We start from the raw sequence: 25385 nt of genomic DNA on the forward strand, positions 1-25385 counted from the left end.
AGCCCAGCCCGCCCGGCGCGGCCGCCGCAGGACGCGCAGCCCCGCAGGATCGCAGCCCCGCACCTCCCGGTGAGCGCCCGAACCGCGCGGGGCCGCGGACGGGCCGCTGCTTTCGCCTGCCGCCGCTCCTGCTGGCAGCGGGACTCCCCGCGGGCCCCCGTCTCCCGCCGCGTCCATCCTCGCAGGCGGCGGTGCCCGCATCGCCGGGGCAGCCCCGCGTCCCCCGCCGCCCGCTGATGCCCTTCGGCCGGGTCCCCAGCCCGGCGCACCCTGCGGGGAGCGGGAGGTCGGGGGTTGGTGCCGTCCTGCCTGCTCGGGGGCCCTGCCCTGCCCTGCCCTGCCCTGCCCTGCCCTGCCCTGCCCTGCCCTGCCGGAGCTGAGCGCGGGGTTGGACCCCGGCGGGTCCGGCCCGTCCCCGTGGAGCTGGGGGCCCGCGGAGCGCAGGAGGGTTCGTTGTTCCCCGCGCGTTCGGCCGCACCGGGAGCGGGTTCGGGATGCTCTGTGCCCCGGCAGCGGCTCCCCCGACGGGCGGGTGGGCCCCGGCGCGGAGCTGCGGTGTGCCGTGGGGACAACGGCGCTGGCTCTGCCGGGAGGGCTCCCCTGGCTGAGGTGCTGCAGCCAGCTGAGTAATGGTGTTAGGGGAGGCCTGCTGCTGCTCTTCACCTGAGCTTCAGCTGGGCTTTGCAGTTTCCTGCTCTCCGGCTGGTGCTTGTGATGCGAAACCCAAGGCAGTGTTTTGGTTTGATACATCCATAGCATCACTTCCCTTGCCTTCATTTGTGCTTWAAGTAGTGGAGGGCAGTTGAGCCAGAATTTGCCTTTGCCTAGCTTGGCTTTTGCCTCTGTGGCTCTCCATCTCTGTTTATGATATAGAGAAGAAAATGACATGCAAAGAAACTGAACTACTGTGGTAGATTTCCAAGAAATTTTGTAATCAGTAATGAATGTTCAGACTTACAAATACTGGATTTTGCCCTACAGTTCAAAGGCACAGTTGATGGGTATGGGCTCTTAAAAGGGTTTTTGCTTTTAMAGTTTGAAACAAGGAATTTGGTAAAGGTTGAAAGACAACTGGTATAAAAAGAGTGCTAAGGGTACTGCTAGGGTTACCTTCTGAAAGCATTACAGTAAGAAAATTACATATTGAATCCTGTTATAAATTGGTCGTTGTGTTATAAATTGAATTGGCAATTTTTGTTGCTGTTCTTTTTGCACTGCTGTTTTTTTTTTACGGTAACTGTTTTTTTCTGTAGTGTGGGTATTGGGCAAATTGTGTCTGGGGTGCAGCTTATCTTTTCTAACTGGACTTATAAATGCAGATTTGGAGGTCAATGATTCAAATGCTGGATCACAGCTCACCATACTGAATACAGCATATGCAGAGCAGGATTATATCTGGATTTCATAGTGTTTCTCATCCTTAGTGTTTAAAACACTCCTCAAATGAGAGCAACATCACTGGGCTGACTGTATAGCTGGGGAAGGACAGAGATACAGGAAGGAAAGCTGTTCTTGAAAGTTACATGTTGGATAGCATTTTGGACTGAGAATCAGTGCTCAGGTCTYCTGTGTCTGCAGTCTGTGTGTGTGGTTCCTCTTGGACAATCCCGAGTGCAGAGGACAGTGATTCAGACATCTGCAGATAATGGAGCCCTGAGTCAGTAAGGGTGCAATGTTATTAGACAAGATGTCCACTTGTAAAATACGTGGGGGAAAATGCAATAAAAGTGTTTTATTAGTATTTTATTAGGCCTTTAGTCTTCTGAGGAATGACAGCCTTGGAGGCATATTGTACAGTGAGGTGTCTTGTGCATCCAAAGTCAACTCAAATAAGTGGATAAAATTGGATATTTATGCCAGAGGCAYTAAGCAAACACAGCATGCAAATAAACACCAAGCAAATCAGTAGGTGTCCTGCTGGCTGCTGTGCTGTCATTGGGAAAGCAGAACRTCCTGATCTGGATTTTTTCCGAAGCAGGGAGGAATTCAGATGTTTGCCAGCAGTGTGTAAATACATTGAAACTAGCTCTTGCTGCCTCTGCCAGCAGTTTGGGGCTCTCCAGGTGATGCCCTGTCTGGTTGGGGTGGTGCTTGAGAGCACTTTATGCCATGCCTTGTGTCCCTGTGGGTGCAGTGGGCAGCTGCCCAGCTGTAGCTGCCTGTGCATGCAGGTTCAGCTGCAYGGGGAGCTCTCCTGCCCTCGGAGGTGCCGAGTCTTCCTCTGGGTTTGTGCTCTGAGTGCTGGGCCTGAGTTAAAACAGCTCAGTTGATGTCATGATGTCCCTCTACTACTGCTTAGCCTCATGCATTCAGGGATTATTAGGGTTCACAGGATTAGGAACAGTTCACAGCCAGTCTAAGGCCAGCTGGATCTGCTTCTTGGCTTCCAAACTTCATTTCATGACTTCTAGTATTGAAAGTCCATTCTAGAAACACTTTTAATTTGTACTTGAAATAGATACATTTTTTCAATTACCTTCTTATCCAAATGAAACTAGCTTGTGGAAAAGAGGACTCAGAAAAGAGGACTATTGAGTGGCAGGATGTGTATGTACTACATGAACAGTGTAGCATCCCCTGTTGTATTTCTGCGTAAAGATACAACCCCATTGTAGTTTTAAATCTTACTGGATTGGCTGTAGACCAGAACCTTTAAATCAAATGGGGCCTCTGAGTTTGGATGAATGTTCTTTGCTCTTGGCTTTGCCTTTGTGAGAGGGAGCAGGGAGTAGATCTTGAGTAGATCTACTCAATAGATCTTGAATAATTCTCAGATTTCATGTAAGACTTTTGTCCTCTTTGCTGTTTTCCAAGACTTTTTTATTCTTCCCTGTATGTTGCACCTTGTCCATCTGTGTGCATGACTTTCGTTGAAGCAGGCTTTTCCATTAGTGCCTGTTCTTCTTTTACAGTTCTTTTTAAGCTCTTAAGAGTTTTTCAGGCATAGTGATAAGTCTGAATCAAACAGTGAGGTGTCTTATCCCMTTTGAAAGAGGAAGAAACAGGAAAGGGCTGGATTCCTTCAGAAGGAAAGCAGCTGATGAGAAGGGAGCCGTGAAAGTACAGGTAAGTAATGCAGAAATGACACATCAGGGGCACTGAAGCTTAAAGACCAAGAATCCACCACACAGATAATTATCACTGTGGGCCCATTGCCTGTGGAAGGATGGATGTGCTTTAAAAGTTATATAATGGATTTATCTTTCCAGAGGCTGAAAACACCCTATTCTTTCTCCAGATGGATCTGCTTTCAAATTTCTTTTCTTTATGTGCAGAAGAGGTTGCCTAAGGGGTCAGAGCTGCTACCAGCTAAAAGTAGATAATTCTCCCAGYGACTGTTCTGTGGCTTGAAAACCAYCTCTGTCCCCTCTTGGTTTTCTGAATGTTGTGATCTGTTTTATCACATCGTGGTCCTGTTGCCTGCAATGACAGCTATGGTCCAGAAAAACAGAGAGTGATTTTTTTTCTTAGCCATATGGTGTGTGCAAAAATAACAGTATTCTGGGGGTTTTCCAAAGCATGCAAAGTGTATAAAAGAGAGAATATTGTTGTCAGCTATTTCAGTGGTTTTCAGGCTCTCTTCTGATCTGTGGGAGGAGGGTTCTGTACTGCATCCTTATATTAGATTGTTTGTCTTTCCTTTCACAAAATATTTTACTCATTTTCCATATTTAGCCAGTGCTAAAAATTCAGCAGAAGAATGAGGTAGGAAGTTTGCTTATGTGTTGCAGCTCTTGGCTGTATGGAAGAAGAAGGTTGTCTGTCTTGYTGTCCAGTCAAGGTGTGTCTACTTGCAGCAGGGAGAACATTTTCAGAACATTTTCTTTTGAATAGAAATCCCACTTTTTGCAGTATGAAGTTTAGGTTCTCTTTTCCTATTTTGTGAATTTGGAGTATTTTGCATTTTGTGTGTGACAGCTTGTAGAGTTGTAAATTCTGTTGAAAAATGGGTGAAAGTTCTAGCAAGGGCTGGACAGACATGAAATTATTTTATGGCAGCAGCAAGGAGCTGATCTCACTAAATGCCTTTGTGAAGGGTTAAGTTTAGGCACCTGCAGTGTCCAGGACACAGGTCTGCCCGAGTGATGAACTGAACTTTTGTAAAATGATAAAGCTACGCTGTCCTGGTTGAGAAAGCCCTGAAGTCAMTCCACTAAAAGTACTGCCTTTAGGAGGTGAACACTGTCAGCTTGAAGAAATGTGAGCTAAATTTTTCATACTTAAGCAATTCCCCTTTATATTGTCTTCTGCCATTATTGCAGTGAATTTCTCTCTGTTTTAAWGCAGGAAATAAAGCATTTGTGTGGATAAGTCCTTATGTTGTATCAAGCCCCTCCTTGGGGTTCTGGCTGAAAGGCTGGGTGCTACATAACTTTCTGTGGCAAGGTTTAAGGCCCTTTAAAGGCAATAAAGCTTCAGACTTGGTGACTTTCCCATTTAGATTTTGTGTTTTTCCTGAAATGTAACTTGGCTTTGGCAGGGAATGTTTACCTCTCATKACTCGTGTGAAACTTGGCAGTTTAAACACTGACATCTAATTCTGCTGGTGTTTCTGGGGGATGTACTGCAGTGTGCTAAAGAATCCATGTAAAAAGTCAGGATGTCTCAAATACACTGCAGGTGACAGGATGAAGTGCCAAAGGTACCAGTTTAGCTGTGGAGCTGTAATTCTGAGAGTAGAAAAATCTTCTAAACCTGTCTCCAGCTTTCTCTATCTCAAGGAACAGAGAATTTCCCTTGCTGTCTCCAAGCAAAGTTCAGGTTTAATTTTACAAATTTAAAATTTGCAACTCTTGTACCCATATATAATAATTCTGTTTTACTTAGGAATTGTTTTAGCCATGTCCTCAAAATGCCTGAAGTTTGAAACCTGGTGTAGTTCAAGTACCTTGAAAATTGGCTGGATAACAGCAAAAAGATTGGGCAATCCTTACCTGCCACTTCTGGAATACACTAGTGGAATCCAATTTAACCCTGGCCTGCTTGGGATGTGACAGTGTGCCTTTTCCCAGGTATGGGAAGCTGCTGGGAGCCCACACAAGGGCAGCTGTTCTGGGAGTGCATCCCTGAGATGTCTTCCCAAGCAGCAAGCTGTTCCTTTGCCTCAGGAGGGGACTGCTGTTGTGGGAGAAACCTGTACATGCTTCCTTTGGTTTATAGTGCATTTGTATTCCGGGCTGACTCCCTTAGGATGTGTTTTGCTGGGTCAGTGGAGAGGTTTGGGTTCAGGTACTTGTGTCAGTCAGCTCTGTTCCCCATGGACAGTGAGGCTGTCCCAGCTGTGTGGGCCCTGTTTGGGAGCATGRATGATCCTGGCATCAGGATCAGCACTTCTTTCCTGCTTTTCCTTTCATTTCTTTTGCTATCTGCGTGTCATGAGCAGCAGATTTTCTCTCCTGGAGCCTTACAGCCTGCCCACAGTGTCGGTGTGATGTGCTCTCCATTTCCACTGCTCTTCCCACACAGCTTTCCAGCCTTTGTGTCTCAGGTCTGTTTTAAGAGCTTCTGGTCCTACCTGTCAGCTCTAAAAACAGATGCTTCTGCCTCGAAGGCCATTATAGCTCTGCAGGAGGCACAGSAGAACATCCACTGTCCTGCTGGGTGAAGGAGATGTTCGTGTGGGAAGGAAAGCTGGAAAGGGTGAGTTGAGGGAAGCAGTGGGAGAGGTGCTGCCCTGCCCATGGTGTTGGTGTGCAGCTCAGCCTGGAGTACACAGCCTCCCTGTGGGTGGGATGTTTACAAGAAACATGGAAAAGTGTTCCCCAAGAGCGTGGATTGCCAGCACAAGGTTCTCTTTCTAGCTGTTTGTCAGAATATTGGGTTTTATTCAGGGAAAWTTTTTTTCCCCTCCCCTTGTAACCTTGGTTTAATCACTGGTTTCTCACAGAACAGAACAGTGGGTGTTGGGAGAAAACATAAATTAGTGATGATGTTTTCATGGTGTCCTATTTTTGATGTTCAGTTTAATTTTAAAGCATCCAGATTCCATCTGTAAGCCTTTCACTGGGCAAAGCACAGGGCAGCAAGTCCCTCATGGAAATCTTTACCCCAGACCTGGCTGATTTTGTGCTGGCTTTGTGGCCCATACTGTAGATATTAAATCACCTCTTTCCTCCCCAGCAAATGAACAACCCTACTGATTTTTTTCACAACAGATGTCACCTCTTGCCCTCCCAAGCCTTTTCCTTTTTGAATGAGGCAGTGCAAGAATACAGGCTTCAGAAGCCACTGAGGAAAACAGGAAAACAAAATTAGTTTGCAGGGAAAGGAAAGAATAATATCCCTCATTTSTATTTGTAACTCATCAAGCTCAATCTTGATTAAAGCCTTTGAACATCACCACAGCATGCCAATTTTGGCTTCCTCTTTTTAGTGAAAGATGAAATGTGTGGAGGTTCTTGGCAGCATCTCTTGACAGCAAACACAACTGAAATCAACTCATATGTTTTAATTGGTCTGGCAGTACTACAGAAATGTGCATAAGTAACATAAATATAATGAAAATTAAGTATTTTAAATAAACTTGGTGTAACCTAATATCAGTAATTTTTTTCTGTTTGTATTATGTTTCCTTCCAATTTGCCTGTCAGATTTCTTCCCAAATAATGGGAAYCAGCCATCTTGTTCTTCTCTGACAACTCTCTTTCCACGGATGAATTACATATTTTTTGCAAGGTGCTTGCTTCATTTTAGTGTTGTGGTATTCACCAAAAAAATTAGGACACTGGGAGCAGGATGGAGGTAGTAAGTTTGTATTGAAGCATTTTTAACAGCTCTCATTGTGTATATCTGATTATGTACACGATTGCCTCGGTGGGAATTAGAGAACATTACAGGTTAAAAAGCTATTAGAAACCAAACCAAACTGGTCTGGGACAAATTTCAGGCATAAGATGCTTCATGGCAACAGGCCAGCGAGTAATCCTGCCACAGGGTGCTGTGCATAGGCTAAAAGACATGACTTCTGCATCCTCAACAGCTGCATCACTTTGGACAAAGCTGAGCACACTGACAATGAGGGACCCCATAGGGCAGGTGTGAGGGATGGGATTTACCTGTATATGGACTGAGCTGTGGGTGTGAGGAATGGGATTTACCTGGATGGACTGAGCTGTGGGTGTGAGGAATGGGATTTACCTGGATGGACCGAGCTGCAGGTGTGAGGGGTGGGATTTACCTGTACAGACTGAGCTATGGGTGTGAGGGATGGGATTTACCTGTATATGGACTGAGCTGCAGGTGTAAGGGATGGGATTTACCTGGGTGGACTGAGCTGTCATTCACAGTCATATTCTCCCCTCTCAGCTCCACTATAAAGCAAGCCTTGTTTTTTGCTCCACAGCTATTGCTGCAATGCAGCTTCCTGGAGAGAGAAATAGGATTACACAATCAGAGTGTGCTGGTGGAGGTAGGAAAGCAGAGGATGAGCTGGGCTCAGATGAACTCCACACTCCTTGTTTGCAGGGCGGTTTTACCAGGTAATGGAGTAATGGGGGTGCAAATCTTCATTTGTTCTGTGCTTTGGGCAGGGGGTGTTGSAAGGGACTGCTGGAATGTGATGCTTCTGCCTTGGCTGTGGTGAAAAGCAGCTGAAGCAAAGCACAGAAAGGGATGGTTAATGTTACAGRGGGAGGGAGCAAAGGCAAATGGAGACAATGGTAAGCAGTGCCAGGGGCTGGATTCATGGTATGGGGCCTTTGACTGGGAAGGAATTTACTGATTCCAGCAACAAACTGTGTGTTGCAGTAACTACAGCTGATAAATCCTGTGCTTTTCTTCTTTCAGTAATGAAATCCAAAATGCCAGTTCCTTTTAGCAGCAACAGGAGGCTGCTTGCCTAATTTCTYATCAGTAATTATTTTTTCCCTTGGCCAGGAAGGTGATTAGTAAACATCTTTCTGATGGAGGCTGGAGGATTCTTACTATTTATTTATTTGTAAAAATTGGACCATTACCTTGTTGTGTATCAATTTGGAGTTTGTTGTTTTGCCTCTTTGTAGATTTTGGTGTAGTGGGACTTGGTTCAATCAGAATGATAGGACTGATGATGGACACAGGTTCCATGGATAGGTGATGTTGGAGCAGGGAGTCAAGCGTGGTGGCTCCTCAGGTTGGACTTCTTGTTCCTCACACTGCTTCGTTGTTTTTTTCTCACTGGTGTACCTGGTTTGCTCTGAGCTCAGCTTGTGACCCCACTGGAAACCAGGAAGGGTTTGGTGATGTTTCTTCCCCAAATTAGGAATCTCTGTGGTATGGATGGGAAAGTGATGGGAGCAGATGACAGGAGAGCTAGATCAAATTGAGGTTCTTTAGACAAGAGGGTCAGAAGGTGCTACTACCCTGCAGACCCAAGGCTGCTTGTATCATTCCAGGATGCAACACTTGCATAAAATATCTTTTTTTTTTTTTTTTTTTTTTTTTTTTTTCCCAGAAAATATGCAGAGAAAATGAGCTTCCAGAATGATCTGACAAATTATAGGAAATAGCTCACAGCTTCACTTTTATTGTTCCGAAAGAAAAAGAGAGGAGAAAGGAACTGTTTGTTATATCTGGTYAAAATCCACATGGAGCCTTGCATAACTGATCCTCTGCTCTGGCTGGTGAGCAAGATTAGCAGGCTTGCAGCCACATTCCTCTCATCTGTTGCGAAACTCCAACCTCTGAATATCTTTTACCTGCTGTCACTAGTTAACAGCAAAGAAGGGAAAGGGGCAGCTTAAGATGATACTGCCACTCACAAAGCATGTGATGTATCTTCTGTGAAGAGCYACCTGATTACTGATAAATCCTGCAGTTGCATCCATTTGATGAAACCCTGACTTTGTGAAGAAGGGAAATTTGCTGGTGTTCTTGTTCTGAGCTTCTATGACAGTGCCCTCTTGAGAGAGASAGGTTAAGTACCAGTGAGGACAGCACTTAGAAGGGAACTGCGGCTGTCCCATTGTACTAATGCTGCTCACTTTCCTAAGCTACCCTTAGGAAGATAAATGCCTCCCACAAAAGGTTTTTGTTAAATAAATGAGCTGTTTAACCTAACTACTAGCTCTTTATTTCCTACTGATTGTACTCATCCTGGAGTGCCTATCCTAGGTTTGTTTTCCCCCTCTGTTTGTGCATCCTCTCTGAGCATGTTATACRGGGATTCCTTCACCAGTTTCTTGATTCCAGGTCTCTCCTCTCTGACCCCAGCAAGTAAGTTGGACTTGCTCTACTTATAGTAAAACTTTATAAAGATTTGTGCAAATCTAAGAGCCTTCCCAAAAGTGGTCAACACTTTTAAACTACCTGAATGTGGTGCACAGAATCTCCACTTTGATGTGGTTCATGACCTGTATGTACCAGACTGAAGTGCACTGCCCAGTTTCTTGCATGGGTGTCAACGTTACCATGAGAGTTGAGGGTGCAATAGAGGTGTACCTGGGCCTTGCCAGTCAGTTTAGCCATTTGCACACTTATTATGGTCCAATTTATCTCCTCAAATTTGTGTCCAGGTATTTAGTACCTGTGTGACATGTTGTAATGCAGCAGATTCATTAGTTCGGTCAAACAGGCAATATATAAGGAGTAAATAAGCACAGTTTATGCAGCAGCCTTCTYGATTTTTCTGTAGTGGGTAACTTTCAAATTGTGATAACCTTCAGTGAGTCTTCCTAGTTTTTCTACCTTGCCTTTAAYTCAAAGCAGAGTGTTCTGGCTCATTCACAGCTCCAGTTTTGTGAATGGGCCTACTGAAGTAAAAGGGACCACTTGAAAAACGTGTGTCTTGCTGAATCAGATTGGCACCCATTTCTTTCTCCATCTGGAGTCCAAAAATAATGTTCTAAACGTACTAGAGAATTTAGTAACAGTCTTTTTAGCACTGTGTATGTATCCATGTTTCCTAAACTGCTTTGAAAACTCCCCAACTGTAGTTCCTTTTTGCCTATTGCCTGAATAAACAGAAAATAATAGAATTGAATAGTAGAATTTCATAGTAATTGTGCTTAATTCCTATATCACTTTCCTTCTGAAGGTGAAGTTCTCATGTTTAATGGGAATTAAAGCAGTTGACTGAAGAACAGAGGGAGGTGATCCCCCTGTCCCTGGGTCAGTGTAAGTTACAGTAGTTACTGATTAGTGAGTGGAGCAAGTGCGGGTCAGGCGTGCCCTACACACGTGCAACCTCTGGCTTTTTAAAACTCAGCATCTGCCCACCACATAAAATCCCTGCAGTTAGTGGCATTGATTGTGCTGAATTCCACTCTGTTCAAGAGCCTTTTAACTTCTTTCACAAAAGAAAACCTGCCTCTGTCCRCAGAGTGTAAAGTTACTGGATGTGCTAAGGTGGGAAGCAGCTTTCTGGTCAGCCTCAGGTTCGAAGGCTGCAGTGTGCTGGTTTTCCCATAAAGAAAAACAATCCCAGTTGTTGCTGTTATCTTCTGTTTTGCCCTGCATAGTAATCCTCTTTGGCCAAATAAGATCCTTATCCTTCTGCCTGCAAATCATTTGCTCAGGTTTTTCTAATTAACTTGGGGTCAACATTTATATAGCTTACTTTGTTTCCTTCCAACTGCATTGAAACATTTGTAAAATATTTTTTAAGGTGAACCTAGTGATTACTGCTCACAGTACCTTAAAGTTGATCTGACACTCCAGCTTGTGCTTTATTCATTCTCCAAACACAACTAACCCTTAAGAGAGGCATTGCTTTCYCTCATTATGCAAGTTTGTGGTCCTGAGACCCTGCTGTTGAGTCTTGTGGCAGCTCTGTTTTTTGAAGGACTRGGACTTGGTGCTGAGTATCCTGCATGCTTTGCTCTCTGCTTTGTGCTACTGATGTTTTTTGTTCCCATTTCTTGCAGGAGTGTATGACATTTAGGATTTTGACATCTTGTCTCTACCCTGGAGCTGTTATTCCTGAATACTGAATTCTCCTTAAGTACTGTAGCTTCATTGTTTGAAATGCTTTGTTTTTCCTATCAAATTTTAGCAGATGCTTTCTGGAGTGTGAGTCAGGGGTTAAGGAGGGCTGCAGAGGAATTGCCATCATTTGCAGTGAAATACATTGATAATAAGGTAAACCTTCCAATATTTTCCATAAAAACAAACTATTTTTGATACTAATGATGTGTTTTTACTTAGTCGTGTGGACCATCCTGGACAGACTCTGATCCCCATTTTGCCTTGTATCATCATCATGTTAGCAGAAGGATGTTTGTAGCATTGATACACAGAAATATTAACAGTTGGTTCTGCTGAAGCTGGAGATTACTTTCTAACAATGAAGGATTGTGTAATGAGTCAGTCTTCCTTTGACAACTGCAAATCAGAGCAGGAAGTGAACTTACTGAGGGAGGTTGGCCACATCCTTTCTGATGACTGACAGTTCAAGCTGATCTTGTTACCAATGTTCTCTTGATTAAATCAAATGCAAGTCCATGGGGTTTTTGTTACAGTCCACACCTATTAACTTCACATTTTTAATACATCTTAAATATTTTTTTTGTAATTACAGTTGTTTCAAATCACTGATGTGGGACTTCTAAGTCTTTTGCCCTGCAACAGGACTTAAGCAGAGTCATTGTCATCCTCTTTGTGCATGCAGCCTGCCAGGAAGGGTAATTGTGGGTATGGGGGGGATGAAAGCAGCCATACAGAACAGCAAGAATTTAGGCTCCAGCCAGAAGTGACAGTTTGGTGTTGAGCCATTTGATGCAAAGGTTAAAGGGTAAAATATCCACTACAAATAAAAGTCTACAATRGAGTTATTGTCCCTCTAGAGGATGCGTTTCCAAGCAGTTGGACATGACATGGCTCAGCATGATGGGGCGTAATACTGTCTGGAATCTCTAGATGTTGTTGCCATATAAATTGTTAGCACTGTGCAGCAGGAAGTACTTTTCACCCAGCATCATTTTTTTTTTAATGMGTTTAGCCACACATCATCTAAGGCAGCTCTCAGCAGAGGCACAAGAACCTCAGTCTTCCTTAGGAGCTGTAATCCTGATTATTCACTGAATAAGTGTAGTAATAAATCACTGGTAGAGGGAATGGCTGTTGAATCCAGTGTTTTATACATGGTSAGTGTAAGCACCTACAGCTTTTCTCAGCCCTTCCTCCTCTGCCCTGTGATGTGTCCCTGCATTAACCATTTGTCTGAATAGTATTATGGCACTTTCTATGGTAGCTGGTTAACAGGTTCACTTCAGAGCCAGCAGTTTGTTCTAATGATTGGTAACCAGTACAGGCCAGTTTAAATCYGTCATTTACAGTCTGTGTATGTAATTAATAACAGTTTTTAAATTATGGAGGTGATGGATCAGTTTCAGTTCTTATTTTGGATCAAATCAACTGCTTGTTGTGGGATCTGTCTCACAAATAACTGCAGTGTGGGCTCCTTTCTTGGCAGGTGCTCATAGTACTCACATGAGATCCCAGGCTTCAGTCCACAGCAAAGGAGAAGGGAACCAGAACAGGATTAACCACATCTGATTCTCTTCCTTGTTGGTGTTAGTGGCATTTTCATTGGCAGGTCATCTGGATGCTGATTGATTGTCCATTTTGTGTGGAAAAGCTCTGGAAAACAACATGGTGCCTTTAAAACTTGCCCCCCCTGCAGCGGGTGTAAATGGGTTGTGAGGATGCTGGAGTGGCATCTRTTGGTGTGTAAACTCCTGGGTCGGGTGGTGTTACAGTGGAGACACACAGAGTGTGTGTGACTGCTGAAGGACTTTGCTCACACAGGAACAATGAGGGGACACTGTGATCATCACAGCACCCAGCCCATGCTGCTGCTGTGGCTGCTCGGGGTGAAGGGGAAAAGTGGTGCTGCAGGAGCAGCACAAACTGGAGTCACTCAGTTGCCAGGGGCCTCATCTGCTTCCTGTAAGCATTGCATCTTCCTCTTTGTCCCTTGCTCCCGATATCTGTCCTTGTCTCTATCTCGGGCCCTTCCTTGTGCCTCGCTCTGTTYGTGCTGACCCAGCGCAAGTCTGGGGCTCGCTCTGGCTGTTCCCTCATCTACCCCTTTGCAGACAGGGGTGCAGTGCCTCAGTCCAGACCCTGTGCTGAGACATCCCATGGCACATCCCACAGCTGGAGCCTGCAGAGCCTAAAGCAGGACCCACACCCGCACTGCAGCCCTGCCTGTCGGGGGGCGCGGAGCTCCCCCTCCTCTGCTCGAGCCCTTTTAATGCCCTGATTACTGAAGTGGCTAAGTCGCCACCTCGCTTGTAATAATTACAGATTTCCTCTGTGATTTTTCACTCGTCGGTTGCCACAGCAACCGTGCAGTGGCTCGGCCGAAATGCTGTCACAGGGATTTAAATCTGAAGCGGCTCAGCCTCTCTCTGCGTTCTGGCGCATCTTCCCTCTTGCCCCCCGGCACCATGGCAACCTGGCGATGGCAGCCCAGCCTCGGCCGCGGCACCCTGGGCTGCTCTTCCCTCCATCCCTGTGCCTGAAGGGATGCCGCTGGTGTTTTGTGGGCATCCCCATCTCCCCCGTTCCGTCTGGAGCAGTGTGCAGCGGGAGGTGCCGCTGGGATGCGTGCTGTGCTGCCTGTCGTGCTGCCTGCGCACGACCTGCAGGGAACGAGCCGAACCAAGGTTATCTTGAGACAGTCGTGTGCCTGGGTGTCGCCCTCAGGATATTTGCAAACCAGAGTAAAAGTAAGAGCTTTAGGGACAAAACCCGTTCTTCAACTTCCACAATTGTTGAAAGCTAAGGAGCCATTTCAAACCTTAACGCAGTCAGGCTCTGCATCTCGGAATCTGCCGAGGAAGCTTTCAGACGRACTCGGACATCCACATGCCGGAGCCAAATGCTCCCGGCTGTGAGGCCAGTCGGGTATTCCTGTCCGCTGGCTTTGGCTGAGCACGGGCCGTAGCTGCCAGGAGCTGCTTCCATTAACCTTCATTAAGTGGGGCATCCCCCCCGGGCGAGCTGCGGGGCTGCAGCTCAGGKCTCCCTGTGGGTGCTGCCCGTCCCCGCTGCGCACGGCTGCTGGCAGGAGCTGGCAGCAATGGCACTCCTCAGCCACTGCTGAAGGGAGGCAGGCGGCGGAGCGGGGAGCAGCACTCGGACCCAGGAGCTGCCTGCGGGCAGTTCGGCAGCGGCACTTCCAACGGGAGAGCTGGCGGCACGCTGGAGTTTGCATCCGAGTCCTGTAAGTGCCKGTGCCGTGTGCCCGCGGGCGGTCGGGGTGGGCACGGTCTGGCCGCGCTCCGCTCCGTGTCCGCAGGGGAAGGTGCGSGTTTGTGTTTGAGCGGTGTGTGTGCTGTTATAGTGCCCGTGGATAGCTGCTCCTGGTTTGTGTGCTGGACAAGAAATCTCCCGCATGCCTCTCTCTGCTTTTCCCTGTCCTCAGCAGGAATGGGGGTCACCTTGAGAAACCAGAGCTCTCACCCCGGCATAAGATGTTTCCCTCGGTTTGGTGCAGGCTGTCTCCCAGTGAGCTATTTTATGTCTTAAGGCAAAAAGGAAAAAAAAAAATGCTCTGATGCTATTTATCTATTTTCTTGATCTCTGAGGAGGCAGCAGTAAGATACTGAGGACTAAAATCTTGCAAGGAATATAACTGAATTTACTTGGAAATTCCACTTGAGGGTATTTTGCATTACTTGAATTTTTCAAAACTACAAAATGCTTGTGGAGCAGCTAATCTGAAAAACACGGCTRTGCCATAATTTGTTTAATCCGTTGTGAGCTGGGCTGTTTTGGTCTGGGAAATATGTGGAAATGAACAGGCATAGTTTGGTTAAGTTGTTGCTATCTGCATTTAAAATAATGGATTTAAAATATACAGGCTTGAARAGATATTCTTGTATGTACCTCACTGTTAAAGTTCACTGAAATATCAAAGTGCAGGTTTCTTTCAGGGGGAAACTACTAAAAAATAAAAAAAAAAAAATATTTAGAATTTTTCAGCAAATGCAATTTTAATTGTGCTTGCTTTTTATAAGCATTTATGTACCGTTATGCTATTTATGGAAATATTGTTGGCTTTGCGTCTGGAACTCACCCAATTTCTGACAGATGCTTTTTTCTTTTCCTGAGACAATGTACTTCTTTCAYAGGGAAGGTATGGGCACATCTCATCCCATCTTAGCTGTGCCAATAGTTCTTGAATCAAAAACAAGCTGCTCAAAAGTTTAGTGGGTCACCTGAATCCTAGTGTGCCATAATCACAGCATTCCTACCTGTTCTTAGTCATTGGTTTATGKACCAGGAGTCTTTCCTTGGTCCAGTATTTGTTGGACAGAGGGTAAACTGAGAGAAGGGAAGAAAGAGATATTTTTATTTATTTTAAGAAAAAATTGTATGTTCATGTCCAGCCACCAAACCCTGCCTAGAGGGCACCTGGGGAGGAGAACCTGGACACAKGAGTGTAATGACACTTCTGACTGTAAATGAGTTTTAAAACTTAATGGAAGGACTGAAGTATTGTATTCTGGCTGCACTGCTGGTTCAGCCCTGACCTCACTGCAGGTCCTATGTAGCAGGTCGTGATTGCTGTGTCCTGATGGATACTGGGCAGTTCTTCCAAGCTGTAGGTGTGAGGTTTTCATCTYGTGCAGTGCATCTTGGTTTGGGCTTTTGCTGCAGTGCTCACAATAGAGTGACTTGAATGCCAGCTGCATGTGAAGGGAGAAAAGGGAGCTGTGCAAAAAGCCAATTTATTATGCTTTTGTGTGCAATATTTACTGTTTTGTCAAGACTTGAAGGACAAAACCAACGTCCCCATTTCTATTTTCTGAAGACTCATGGGACTGTCCAACACTGTTGGTGTCGATAAATAAATAAGCAACCCTGAATAACCGACACTTGAGCTTTACTTGTAACTATGACAACTGTGTCCTTGACAACTTAAGTACAATCATGGAGTTTTCAATTACATCCTGTTCTACACAGAGCCATTAAGATTATTAGAGGCATAAGCAGCCTGTCAGTTTGTGAAGTGGGTTTTGGCAAAAGCCACTTAGGTGGTAGAAGCATGTTTCCATTTGCAGGTGCCTGTTTTGTTGCTGGTGTTCCTGGTGGGAAGGGCCTTGGTGGGCCCTGCTCTGCAGGCACAGGCTCRCCAGGCCTTGGGGAGAGCCACACTTTGCTCTTTTTTGGCAGCTGCCTATGAAATTGGCCCACGTAATTCAACTTCAARGTGCTCAGGGGTCTCTTTTGGTTGGGTCCTGCAGGCCCAGCATTCCTTTTCTTAGTGTCCATCTCTGTCCTGATCCTGCTGCATGGGGTTGATGTTGTGGRGTGCTTGTAACCACCTTTCCTTTTGGAGTATGAGGCTGTGGCCTTTGGCTGACCAAGGTGGGGAATGAGCAACTTCTTCCTCTTTGCTGTGCCCTCTCATGAGGATGCTGCCAGGTACTCTTCTTCAAGCCAAGGGTTCCAGTTCTGTTTCGTGCAGAGTTTATATAGACAGTAGATGAAAAAATCTCTTACTAGCCTTATATGAACACTAGATTTAATTTTTCTTGCAATTCTCTCGTGATAGGACTTCCTATTCAATTATATTCTATTTTATTTGAGATAACTTTAGCTATGCCTAGAAATTCTTGGTGTAACTCTTACAAACTTCTCCTGCAAATGCTATTGTAAGCTAATTCAAATTTGTTTCAGACAAATTTGGGAATAGTTTCAGACATACTTTGGGGAAAAAAGCCCTGTTGAAGTAAGAGGACCTGTTGTATTTGGTTGTRTGCACTCATGCTTTCATAAATGCATAGTCTATACTGAACTCTTAACTCTGCTYCTGGGACCCAGTGAACTGCAGATAAATACATCAACATGCTGCCAGGCCTCTTTATTTACATTGTTGTTTACTACATTTGAGTGGCTAAAGCAGCAAGTCAGGATTTCTGATGTCACCCTGTGCTCTGTCAATAACGGTGAACTCATTCAGTTGTTTCCTGTTTTCCTGCTGGATGTGGACAATCCCTGTCTSCCCAAAGGTGGGTGAGGCTGTGGATTTTCCTACAGTGGGTGCTGTAACATACTTGATCTTTTTAGGCAGATACCATGATGGCCTTAAATTGCTGATTCTTCCTCAAATGCAGCCTAAGGAAGGATATGATTATATTTAATGGATGGCAGCCTCGACTGTCTTCCACCTTGGCCATACTTCCATTTCTTTGTGAAATTGTTCCAGACTCTGGGATCTCCTTGAGCTGTTTACAGGAGTAAAATACTTGAGCTGCATCACCATCATTAAAGATGCTTGTTCATGAACACTCCAAGCCAGGAGCCTTGTGCCCCTTCARCAACTCCAGGACGGACCTGAGTCCTGCCTGATTTCTCAATATGGTCCTTTTTAGTGACAAAAACCACAGCTGGTTTGGTCTCTCTATTTGCAATTCCTTCCACTGTTAAAAGATGCACAGAGTGCAGTGTCAGAGTGTGCTGAGCTGTGGAATGAAGAGCCTTTTTGCCTCTTGGAGGGGCACCCTCCTTGCAACCTGAGTGTGCCAGCTCACCTGGGGGATGCAGGGCAGGCTGGCTGTGGGAAGGGAGGGYTGGCATTCAGGCACGGTGCTGCTGCTGCCAAAGACTCTGAGAGAGGGACAGGGACTGCTGCAGCAGCCACCAGCAKCCCCTGCACAGCACGAGTGAGCTTTGGGCTGGGTTCACATCAAAGCACACAGGACTAGGAGATAGAGATGCTTTAAATTTCACAATAATTAACACTTAGCATAATTATACATACCTTGCTGTGCAGCCTAGAAAAGTCAAGTAAGGAAAACAGTAAAAAAAAAAAGAATTAATTTGCCTTTAGGTGCCTGCTCCCCAGCTCCCCAAATCCACTTTTTGGAAGCCTTGTGAAGTAATTGCCCAGTGCAGCTTGTGCTGCTGTTTCTAAACCACTTAATTGTTCCTGGTTAAATGTGTTTGGAGCAGCTGAGGGACAGATGAATGTGCCCCCATGAATTTCAAACAGGTTTCTCTGTCTTTGGCAGGAGTTGCAAGAAAGAGATGCAAATTTCAAGAGCTGACTTGCCCTCCCATCCAGCCGGGTCTCAGTTTGCCTTTACCTTTGCACTCCCCAGAGGATGTTCTCCAGGGCAGCCTGGATGTTTTCTGTGAGCTGCAGCCTGGCACACAGATGTCATGCTGCATTAGCTTCTCTGCTAGGGAGWGAGATTGCTTGCTGCATGAACTCCTAGCTTGTATATTTTCACTCTTATATCTGGATCAAGACCCCCCCCATTTAAATTTTTTTTTCCAGGGTTTACCCCCCCAAGAAACATGTTTGTTCATGGAAACAATGCATCTTTCTATGTTCACTATGCTTCTGTGCTGCTGCAGAATGACTGTTGTTGTCCCTAGTAACTAGTTTTATCTGTCGGAAATAATCACTTGGTACAGAAATTTAGCAGCTGCTGTTTTAAAGAAAAGCATCCAATTTCACAGCATGCATTTAAAAAATCCACATATCCTTATGTTTTGTGTGCTTGATAAACAGGACTGAGCTTCCTCTTCCAAAATAATTTTTCTTACTAGAAGAATGTGGCTGTGACTTAGACCCATGCAGTGGCAAACACAGTTTATGTAATGCAGAATTATATACAAAATTATGCAAATGCATTTGGAAGATTAAGGTACTGAGCATTCACTTCAGAATAGCAGCTCTCTAGAGTCATCTGCACCAATGGCCTTCTCCAGCTMACACAGCTGCCAGTAGAGGAAAAATGTTTAGGGAAGGCTTTTTCTAGAAGGGTCTCATCCCTTCAGGGTCTGAGGTCCTTCCCATCACCTTTCCTGTCAGATATCTGAAATTGGTGGCTGTGTTTTACTGCAGTTAAGGAGTTTGGAGCTGGCCGCAGTGGCTCCGGAGCAGCAGCGGTGATGGAGCGTGGCATTGCTGCGGCTCTGACATGTGCAGAGGGCTGATTTCTGCTGGCTTGCAAACTGTGCTGCTGCTGCTGCTGCTTGCAGTGCTGGAACAGGCTGGGAATCGATCAGGAGATGGGTTAGGGAGGCCAAATTCAAATTGCTTATTGTGATAACCAAATAATGCGTGCTTAGACTGAGATACCAATCATCARCTGATCTCCTGTGAGAGCCTGTGTGCATAATGGAGATGGAAAAGACGTTGGGTTTAGTTATACTCACATGTGATATTACATGATTTRTTCTGACTCTGGACTAGAAAATGGTAAAACTTTTTATGTAAGAACTGTCAAGGAAAATTAGGGCTAAACTTTATTTTTAAACCTCATGCAGTATTTTTTTTTCCTACAAGTAGTTCAGAAAGCCARTATCATTTCCAATTATATTTTCAGCCTCTAATGAATACTGTAGTTTAGTTATTGAACAATCCGAGATAAACAGAAAAAAATAATATTCTGTGAGCAGACATAGTTGTGGTTCACTTGGGGAAGGAAGAGGAAGGGAAACCTGGACACAGGTGGGCACAGCTGTGGAGTGTGACTGGAAGGTTTGTTTGATTTATRTGTGAAGAGGCATCTCACCCTTGTGAAGAAGGAAAGTTAGGCAGCAAAACCCCCACAGGAGATGACTRAAGGGGATGAGAACAAGGAAGTGAACCTTGGTGGGTTGTTAAGCACATTTGCACTGCTCCTTTTGTGAGTTCCTGTAGAGCTGTGTTCACCTCAGCTTTTACTCTTCAAAAGTAATACTTTGCAGAGCAAGCTTATGGAGGGGATTGGAGATTGGAGAAGTATAGACCAGATAAACAGCTCTGAGCAGAAGATATCAGTCGAGGTGCTGGGCATTTTCTYACTAACTTTAGACTGGCATTCAGGTTTTGTTAGAGGGTGGTCCTCAGATGAGAAATCTGTGGTGTTGGGATATTTTTTTTACACATCGATTAGGCAAAAGTTAGCACAACTACAGAAAGAAGCTGAGAGAGATAACATAATGAATGAATGAAACTAACCTTGTCTTCTAGGTGAAGTTACTCTTTTCTGAGAACAAAATTAACTAGTTCCCTCTGCACTTGTGACCCAAAACCTTAGGAAGCTAATCTTGCACTTATGAGTGAGCAAGCATTGTGCAGGAGTTTGCTCACCTAGGCACATTGCAAAATACCTTGAATTTTAACTTGAACTTCGAGCATACTGAGTGAAATTTAGCTGYGTCAATTGTCTGGGAAGGTACAGGGAATTGATTTTGTTCCTGAGTCTTAATAGGTCTATGAATTTATAAATCTCTGTAGGCAAGACAGTTTTGTTTTCTTTTATGTATTTTGAAAAAGTTCAAGTGTGAAGGAGAACAAACAGTATTTTGCCTAAAGACAGTACAGAAACTAAATTTATGATATTTTAACACTGGGTAAGAGATACCTGTCATGGTAGCAATAGTTCGGCTACTCCCCTGAATCCAGTCAYGATCATCTGCTGGCATGTTTTATTGATGGCATAAAACTGATGTAAGCTGTGATCTCTTTCTGCTGGAAGATCAGCTCCACTCTGACTGTCTTTGTTAAATAGAATTTTTTCCAGGTTTATGGATAATAGTGACATTTTGTTTGGACTGCACGCCTCGGTCCACTGCTGCTACATGGTCTGCATCCAATGAGGTGTAAATGCCAGGCAAAGGGCTTCAGTGTCCTACACAGAACACAAGGGGCCATGCTGCTAAGTTGGAAGTTTGAATTTAACCTGTGTCCTGGATAATCATTCAATGACCTGTTTTATCTATTCCTGACTTCCAGCYGGGCTTTCTGCACAAGTGATCTGCAGTGAAAAGGGAGTCATGTTATTGTTCATGCTACTCAACTTCCCAAGGTCATTTATGTGTAACCATTCCAGAAACATGGAATGGCTGGGATTGAGAGAGAGCTGAGAGGTGTCTGGCCCAGCCCCCTGCTCAAGCACTCTCTCCTAAAGTAGTCCATTGTCCATTTGGGTTATCTATTCGTGGGTATCTCCAAGCACRGTCACTCCATGCTCTCTCTGGGTGACCTGCCCAGGGTTTTCTGTGTTTAGATGGAGCTCAGAGTATCTCAGTTTGTGCCCTTGCCTCTTATCCCATCACTGGACACACTGAGAAGCCCCTGTCTCATTCTTTATTCCTTCCCATCAGGTATTTATTACACATTGATGGGGTGCAACCTGAGCCTTCTTCAGGCTGGATATTCCCAGCTCTCACTAATTCACACAATTGTGATTAATGGGTAAAAACTGGTTTTTCAGGAGATGGCTTTTCTTTTATTTCTTAATGCTTGTCCTGCTGTCTTTTGTATTAGATGAGATTTTTCTCATAAACTTGGCTCAAACAAAAAAAAAAAAAAAMAAAAAMAAAMCAGCTCTAGCTTTAGAGACCAACTGGAAACAATTTCTGAAAAGTTCAATGCAGTTTACTTATATAGAGAAAGTAGAGAGGAAGAGCAAAAGAAAATAGGTGCTGACCTGTACTACTGGCCCTCCTGAAGCTGGGAGATACAGCTTTGGTTGAGAAGGCATTTGCCTCAGCCAAGACCACGCCAAGCATCAGATGTGGGGTTCAGTCCTGAGATGCTCTGAATGTCACCACTAATCCATCAAACCATGCTCTCGGTGTCTTTGGATGGAAAATAGTGAAAAGGGAAATTGAAATGAATAGCACAGTAACAGTGGTTGCATCTACAGGGACATGAATAATTGTTTGCTTTTCTTTTTTTTTTTGTTTCCAGAATATCAACCAGAAAGAAATCTCTCAAGATTGAGTCTTTTTCAGTAAAGAAAAGATAAAATGGCGTCAATGTTGCTYAGTCGACAGCTGACCTGTTGCCTGCAGCAAAACTCCCGACTGCTGGTGTTTGGTAAGTGTTTCCTTGTATTTTCCTGCTTTGTATTTGGTAAGTGTTAATTTTACACTGATGGACAAAATTCCAGTTTGAACATTGCTGGTGTTTGTCCTGTGGTATTGAGCCTCTCAAAATGAGGAATATGATGCTGTGCATCTTAGATAATGATGCAATTGTAGTCTGAAGTGGACCACAACTGTAGTCCAAAGTGTTTTCTGTTTGTTTTTTTTTCATTCAGCAGATAAGAACTTATCAGGTTAATAATTTGTGCTGTAATTTGCTAGCTGAAGGAAAGCTCTACAGCCCTTGGAACTCTGCTTTTACATTCTGGCTTTACATGGTGCAAAGATGAGACACTCATCCATCAAGATGAGCYGGGCTTTGTCTTTGCACTGTGTACCCTGCCCATCTTCCCTTGTGAGGAAGTTTTTTGTCACTGACATGAAGAGGTGGCCCTTGCTGGGATTGTGTGTTTCTACTGTGTAAAAACCTGCCATACATCAAACTACTTTCTCCCAAGTGAATGGCCAAGTTTTTGCTTGGCGCTGGCTTGCAATTTAGTGTATGTATGTGTGTATTAAACCTCTGTGAAATAAGTATAAAAACTAAATTCCTGTTGGCTTTGTTGGACAAAGCAGTGTGGAGTCTTCAGATCATCTATTCCATGTACTGTTACACTGAATACAGTATGGCTGAATGGCTTTTTCTGTGAGTAAATCTTAGTGTTTCTCCTGTCCTTCCACCCTCCTGCAATGCCACTGTGCTCCTTCTGCCACTGCCAGGATAAACCAAGCTCACCCTTCCATTTGYTCAGAAACTTAAACATTATTGATTTCCTTTTAAATAATACACTTCAGGGAGCAACTGACCTTTGGCTAAAGAATACCAAGTCTGGTCTTGTAACTATTAGAAAATATTAGGTCAGTGTTTCAGTGCAGGATAYGCTTCTATTTATGGGAGTGACGCACTGATTATCCACCCTGGGCAGGAGCAGGGATCGTTTGGTCAATAGTGGGCAATGGAAAGTGCTTGGAGCAAGCAGGCCCCATTAGCTGTCAGTCCTTTGAGCTAATCTGTCACCTCAGCATCACTTAATGCTCCCTGTCCCTCTGGGTGTGTGCACAATTCTGTGCTGCTTCCCAAGCACAGAGGTACAGGAGGGAAGTGGACAGCAGATACATGAACTCCTTTTCCTTTCTCACCATCACCGAGGGAGTGTAGATCCTCATAAGAAAGAAAAGCAACTCCGGACTCCATTAATCCATATTTGCTTCCAGGAAACTCCCAAGCCTGCTAAAACACYGAGGCAAGGAACAGACAGCCTTAGGTCTGACCACTTTGTGTGAGTGAGCCGAGATCAGGAGAGATGGAGCCAGAGGAGAATCCCTCATGGCAGGAACTGTGTCCTGTGACACTGCTKGCTCACACAAGAGCTTTCCTGTCAGCCCCAGCTCAGGCTGCAGTGCTACTGGGCTCTGTGGCTTTAAGGGAAGTGCTGAGGGTGACATCCAGGAGCTCTGCTCCAGAGTGCTCACCTCCAAGGTATTTTTGAGCACTCAAATTCAGAGCTTTACAGACTGAAAAAGAGATTTGTACATTACTCCCACAGAAATCCTGCAGTGCCATTTGTGCTGGTACTTTTTGGGTTTTTTGTGGATAATGGAATTACAGGGTTGCCAGCGGGAGATGGAGGTGGAGAGGAGRGAGTAGATTGCCTCTTGGTAGGTCTTTGTGTCTGTAGGCTGTCATGTTTCAGTTGTGTGTGTGCATTAAGCAAATCATCCTGTTCATCTTGAATCTGCGATAGATTTATTTACACAAAGAGATTTTTTCATCCTTGACTATTTCTCTAGTTGGGAAGTCCTTTTCCTTAACCATTGCGTAGTGTTCTCATTACTCACACAATGCTAACCCCTGGCAAGCAAACCAAAAAGGGAAAATGCAAATCATGTAGGTTGATCAAAATGCAAAAGCTAAGCAAAACACGTGAAAGTAATTTGCAACTTAAATCTTACCCAAAAATGTGAAGCCTGTAAGTATCATGCCTTCCTTAAAAAAAGTCCTTAATTCAGGTATGGTTTTGTTTTCCTTCTCTGTTTGATCTGCTTGATAGTTTGCCCTTGAAGATAAAGTTCACTAGACTTTAAAGGGTAGCAGAACAACAATAGAATGAGTAACAAACCTAATCTTTCTTTCCAAAGCCTCCTGCACTGTGCTGTCCGTGGGTGTCAGCCAGGCAGAGCCAGGAGAGGTGGCTCATACTGGAGAAATGGGGATGTGCCTTGGTGTTACATCTTACCTGAGCTGAGTTCTGCTGCTCCTGTCAGCCTGGTGTGCTGCAGGTGGATCACAGCTGGGARTGTACATGTGAATGTTTATTCCTTTGTGCCAGCTCTGGATTTATCAGCTGGGCMCTGCAGCAGGAAAGCTGTTCTCTTTCCATGCTTTGGAGGCAGATGAAGATGSAGTTGGTTGTTGGCTGGTGGGGCAGTGCCATAGCTATGAAGATAGGCTGGCAYATCAGGGATGTAGCTCAGTTTCCTGCTGATTCCCCAAAGGGGTTGAATTTATCTTTGAATCCTGCACTGAAAGCACAGCAGAAGGTCAGGCTGCTGCCTGAAGGTAGCATCAGTTTGCATTAGTGCACACCCATGCCCTTCTAGGATGCTGATGTGTTCTGCAGCTTCTGCAGCCTCCCCAGGCAATTTGCTCATCACTGATCTGACCTCACTTTTAAAACTTTTTTTCTCGTATTTAGCCTAAGTTTCAAAATAGTGAAAAAAATCAAATCTTTACTATTTGTCCTGCCCTCAAAGGACCTGGAGGCTGGAATGTTTATTTTTTCTTTGCAGCAGCCTTTTACGTGTTTGATAACAATTGCCTCCCCCAAAACTTCATCATTTTCTCTCTGCTGAGCTAAATACTGTTCGAGTCTCTCCTTGTAGGTCCRGTTTTTCTCCTCCAGTTTCTGTGCCCTTCCATTGCAGTGCCCTAAGTGGATCAGCACTTGTTGAGACTGTACTTCACCTAACAGCCTATTTCCTGTCTCTCTGCAGAGGATAATAATGTTTATCACCCAGGTGTGCTGCAGTAAAGTCTGAGARATGTTCATGCTAGTTATTGACTTGTCCCCATCGCAGTTATCACAAAGAGGCTGCAAAGCCATGAGAATGATTTATTCTCAGTCACACTTTTGTCTCCAGTATTGATCCTTGCTAAGGCTTTTTACTTTTTTTATTTGCTTTGTACATTAGGAACCTCCCTAAGGAAATCAKAGACAACAGCCTGGATTTGTGTGAGGGATGTGTGGGAGAAGCAGAGAACAATCCCTTTCTTGAGACTGTAGAGGTCAGYTTGAGGTCAGCTTCAGCTGATGCTGTGGAAACTCGAGTGCAACCTCTCCTACTCAGTTGAGGAACCTTTGTTTTCTGTCTGATCAAACGCTTTCACAAAAAGCTGTCATGTATAAAAACATTCATATAAAGCCTGTTGTTGTAAGCAGGCTCTGATACAAGGCAGAGTCTAAGCTGGAACTGCTGTTTTCAGTTCCGTGAGTGAATGTGATGTTCCTATCTCATTTTCTTGTTCCTTCTGTGCCACAAAGGGTGGCTGTGTCCCTGCTGGCTGTTCACCCACCTGGGTATTCCTG

General features: G+C 44.7%; 1 protein-coding gene across 1 annotated transcript in view; it reads left to right on the forward strand.

Annotated features, from left to right (window-relative positions):
* The first annotated feature begins 6 nt into the window (after positions 1-6).
* The window catches only part of ABAT (4-aminobutyrate aminotransferase), a 51185-nt gene continuing 25806 nt past the window's right edge, over positions 7-25385 (forward strand). Inside the window, exons 1-2 of the mRNA XM_057380720.1 lie at positions 7-69; positions 21623-21751. Coding sequence (XP_057236703.1) covers positions 21682-21751 — 70 coding nt within the window. The 5' untranslated portion in view covers positions 7-69; positions 21623-21681. The remainder of the gene's footprint in view (positions 70-21622; positions 21752-25385) is intronic.

Source organism: Malurus melanocephalus, unplaced genomic scaffold, assembly GCF_030028575.1.
Source record: "Malurus melanocephalus ecotype Western Australia unplaced genomic scaffold, MMel_1.1 scaffold_468, whole genome shotgun sequence".
NCBI classification, from domain to species: Eukaryota; Metazoa; Chordata; class Aves; order Passeriformes; family Maluridae; genus Malurus; species Malurus melanocephalus.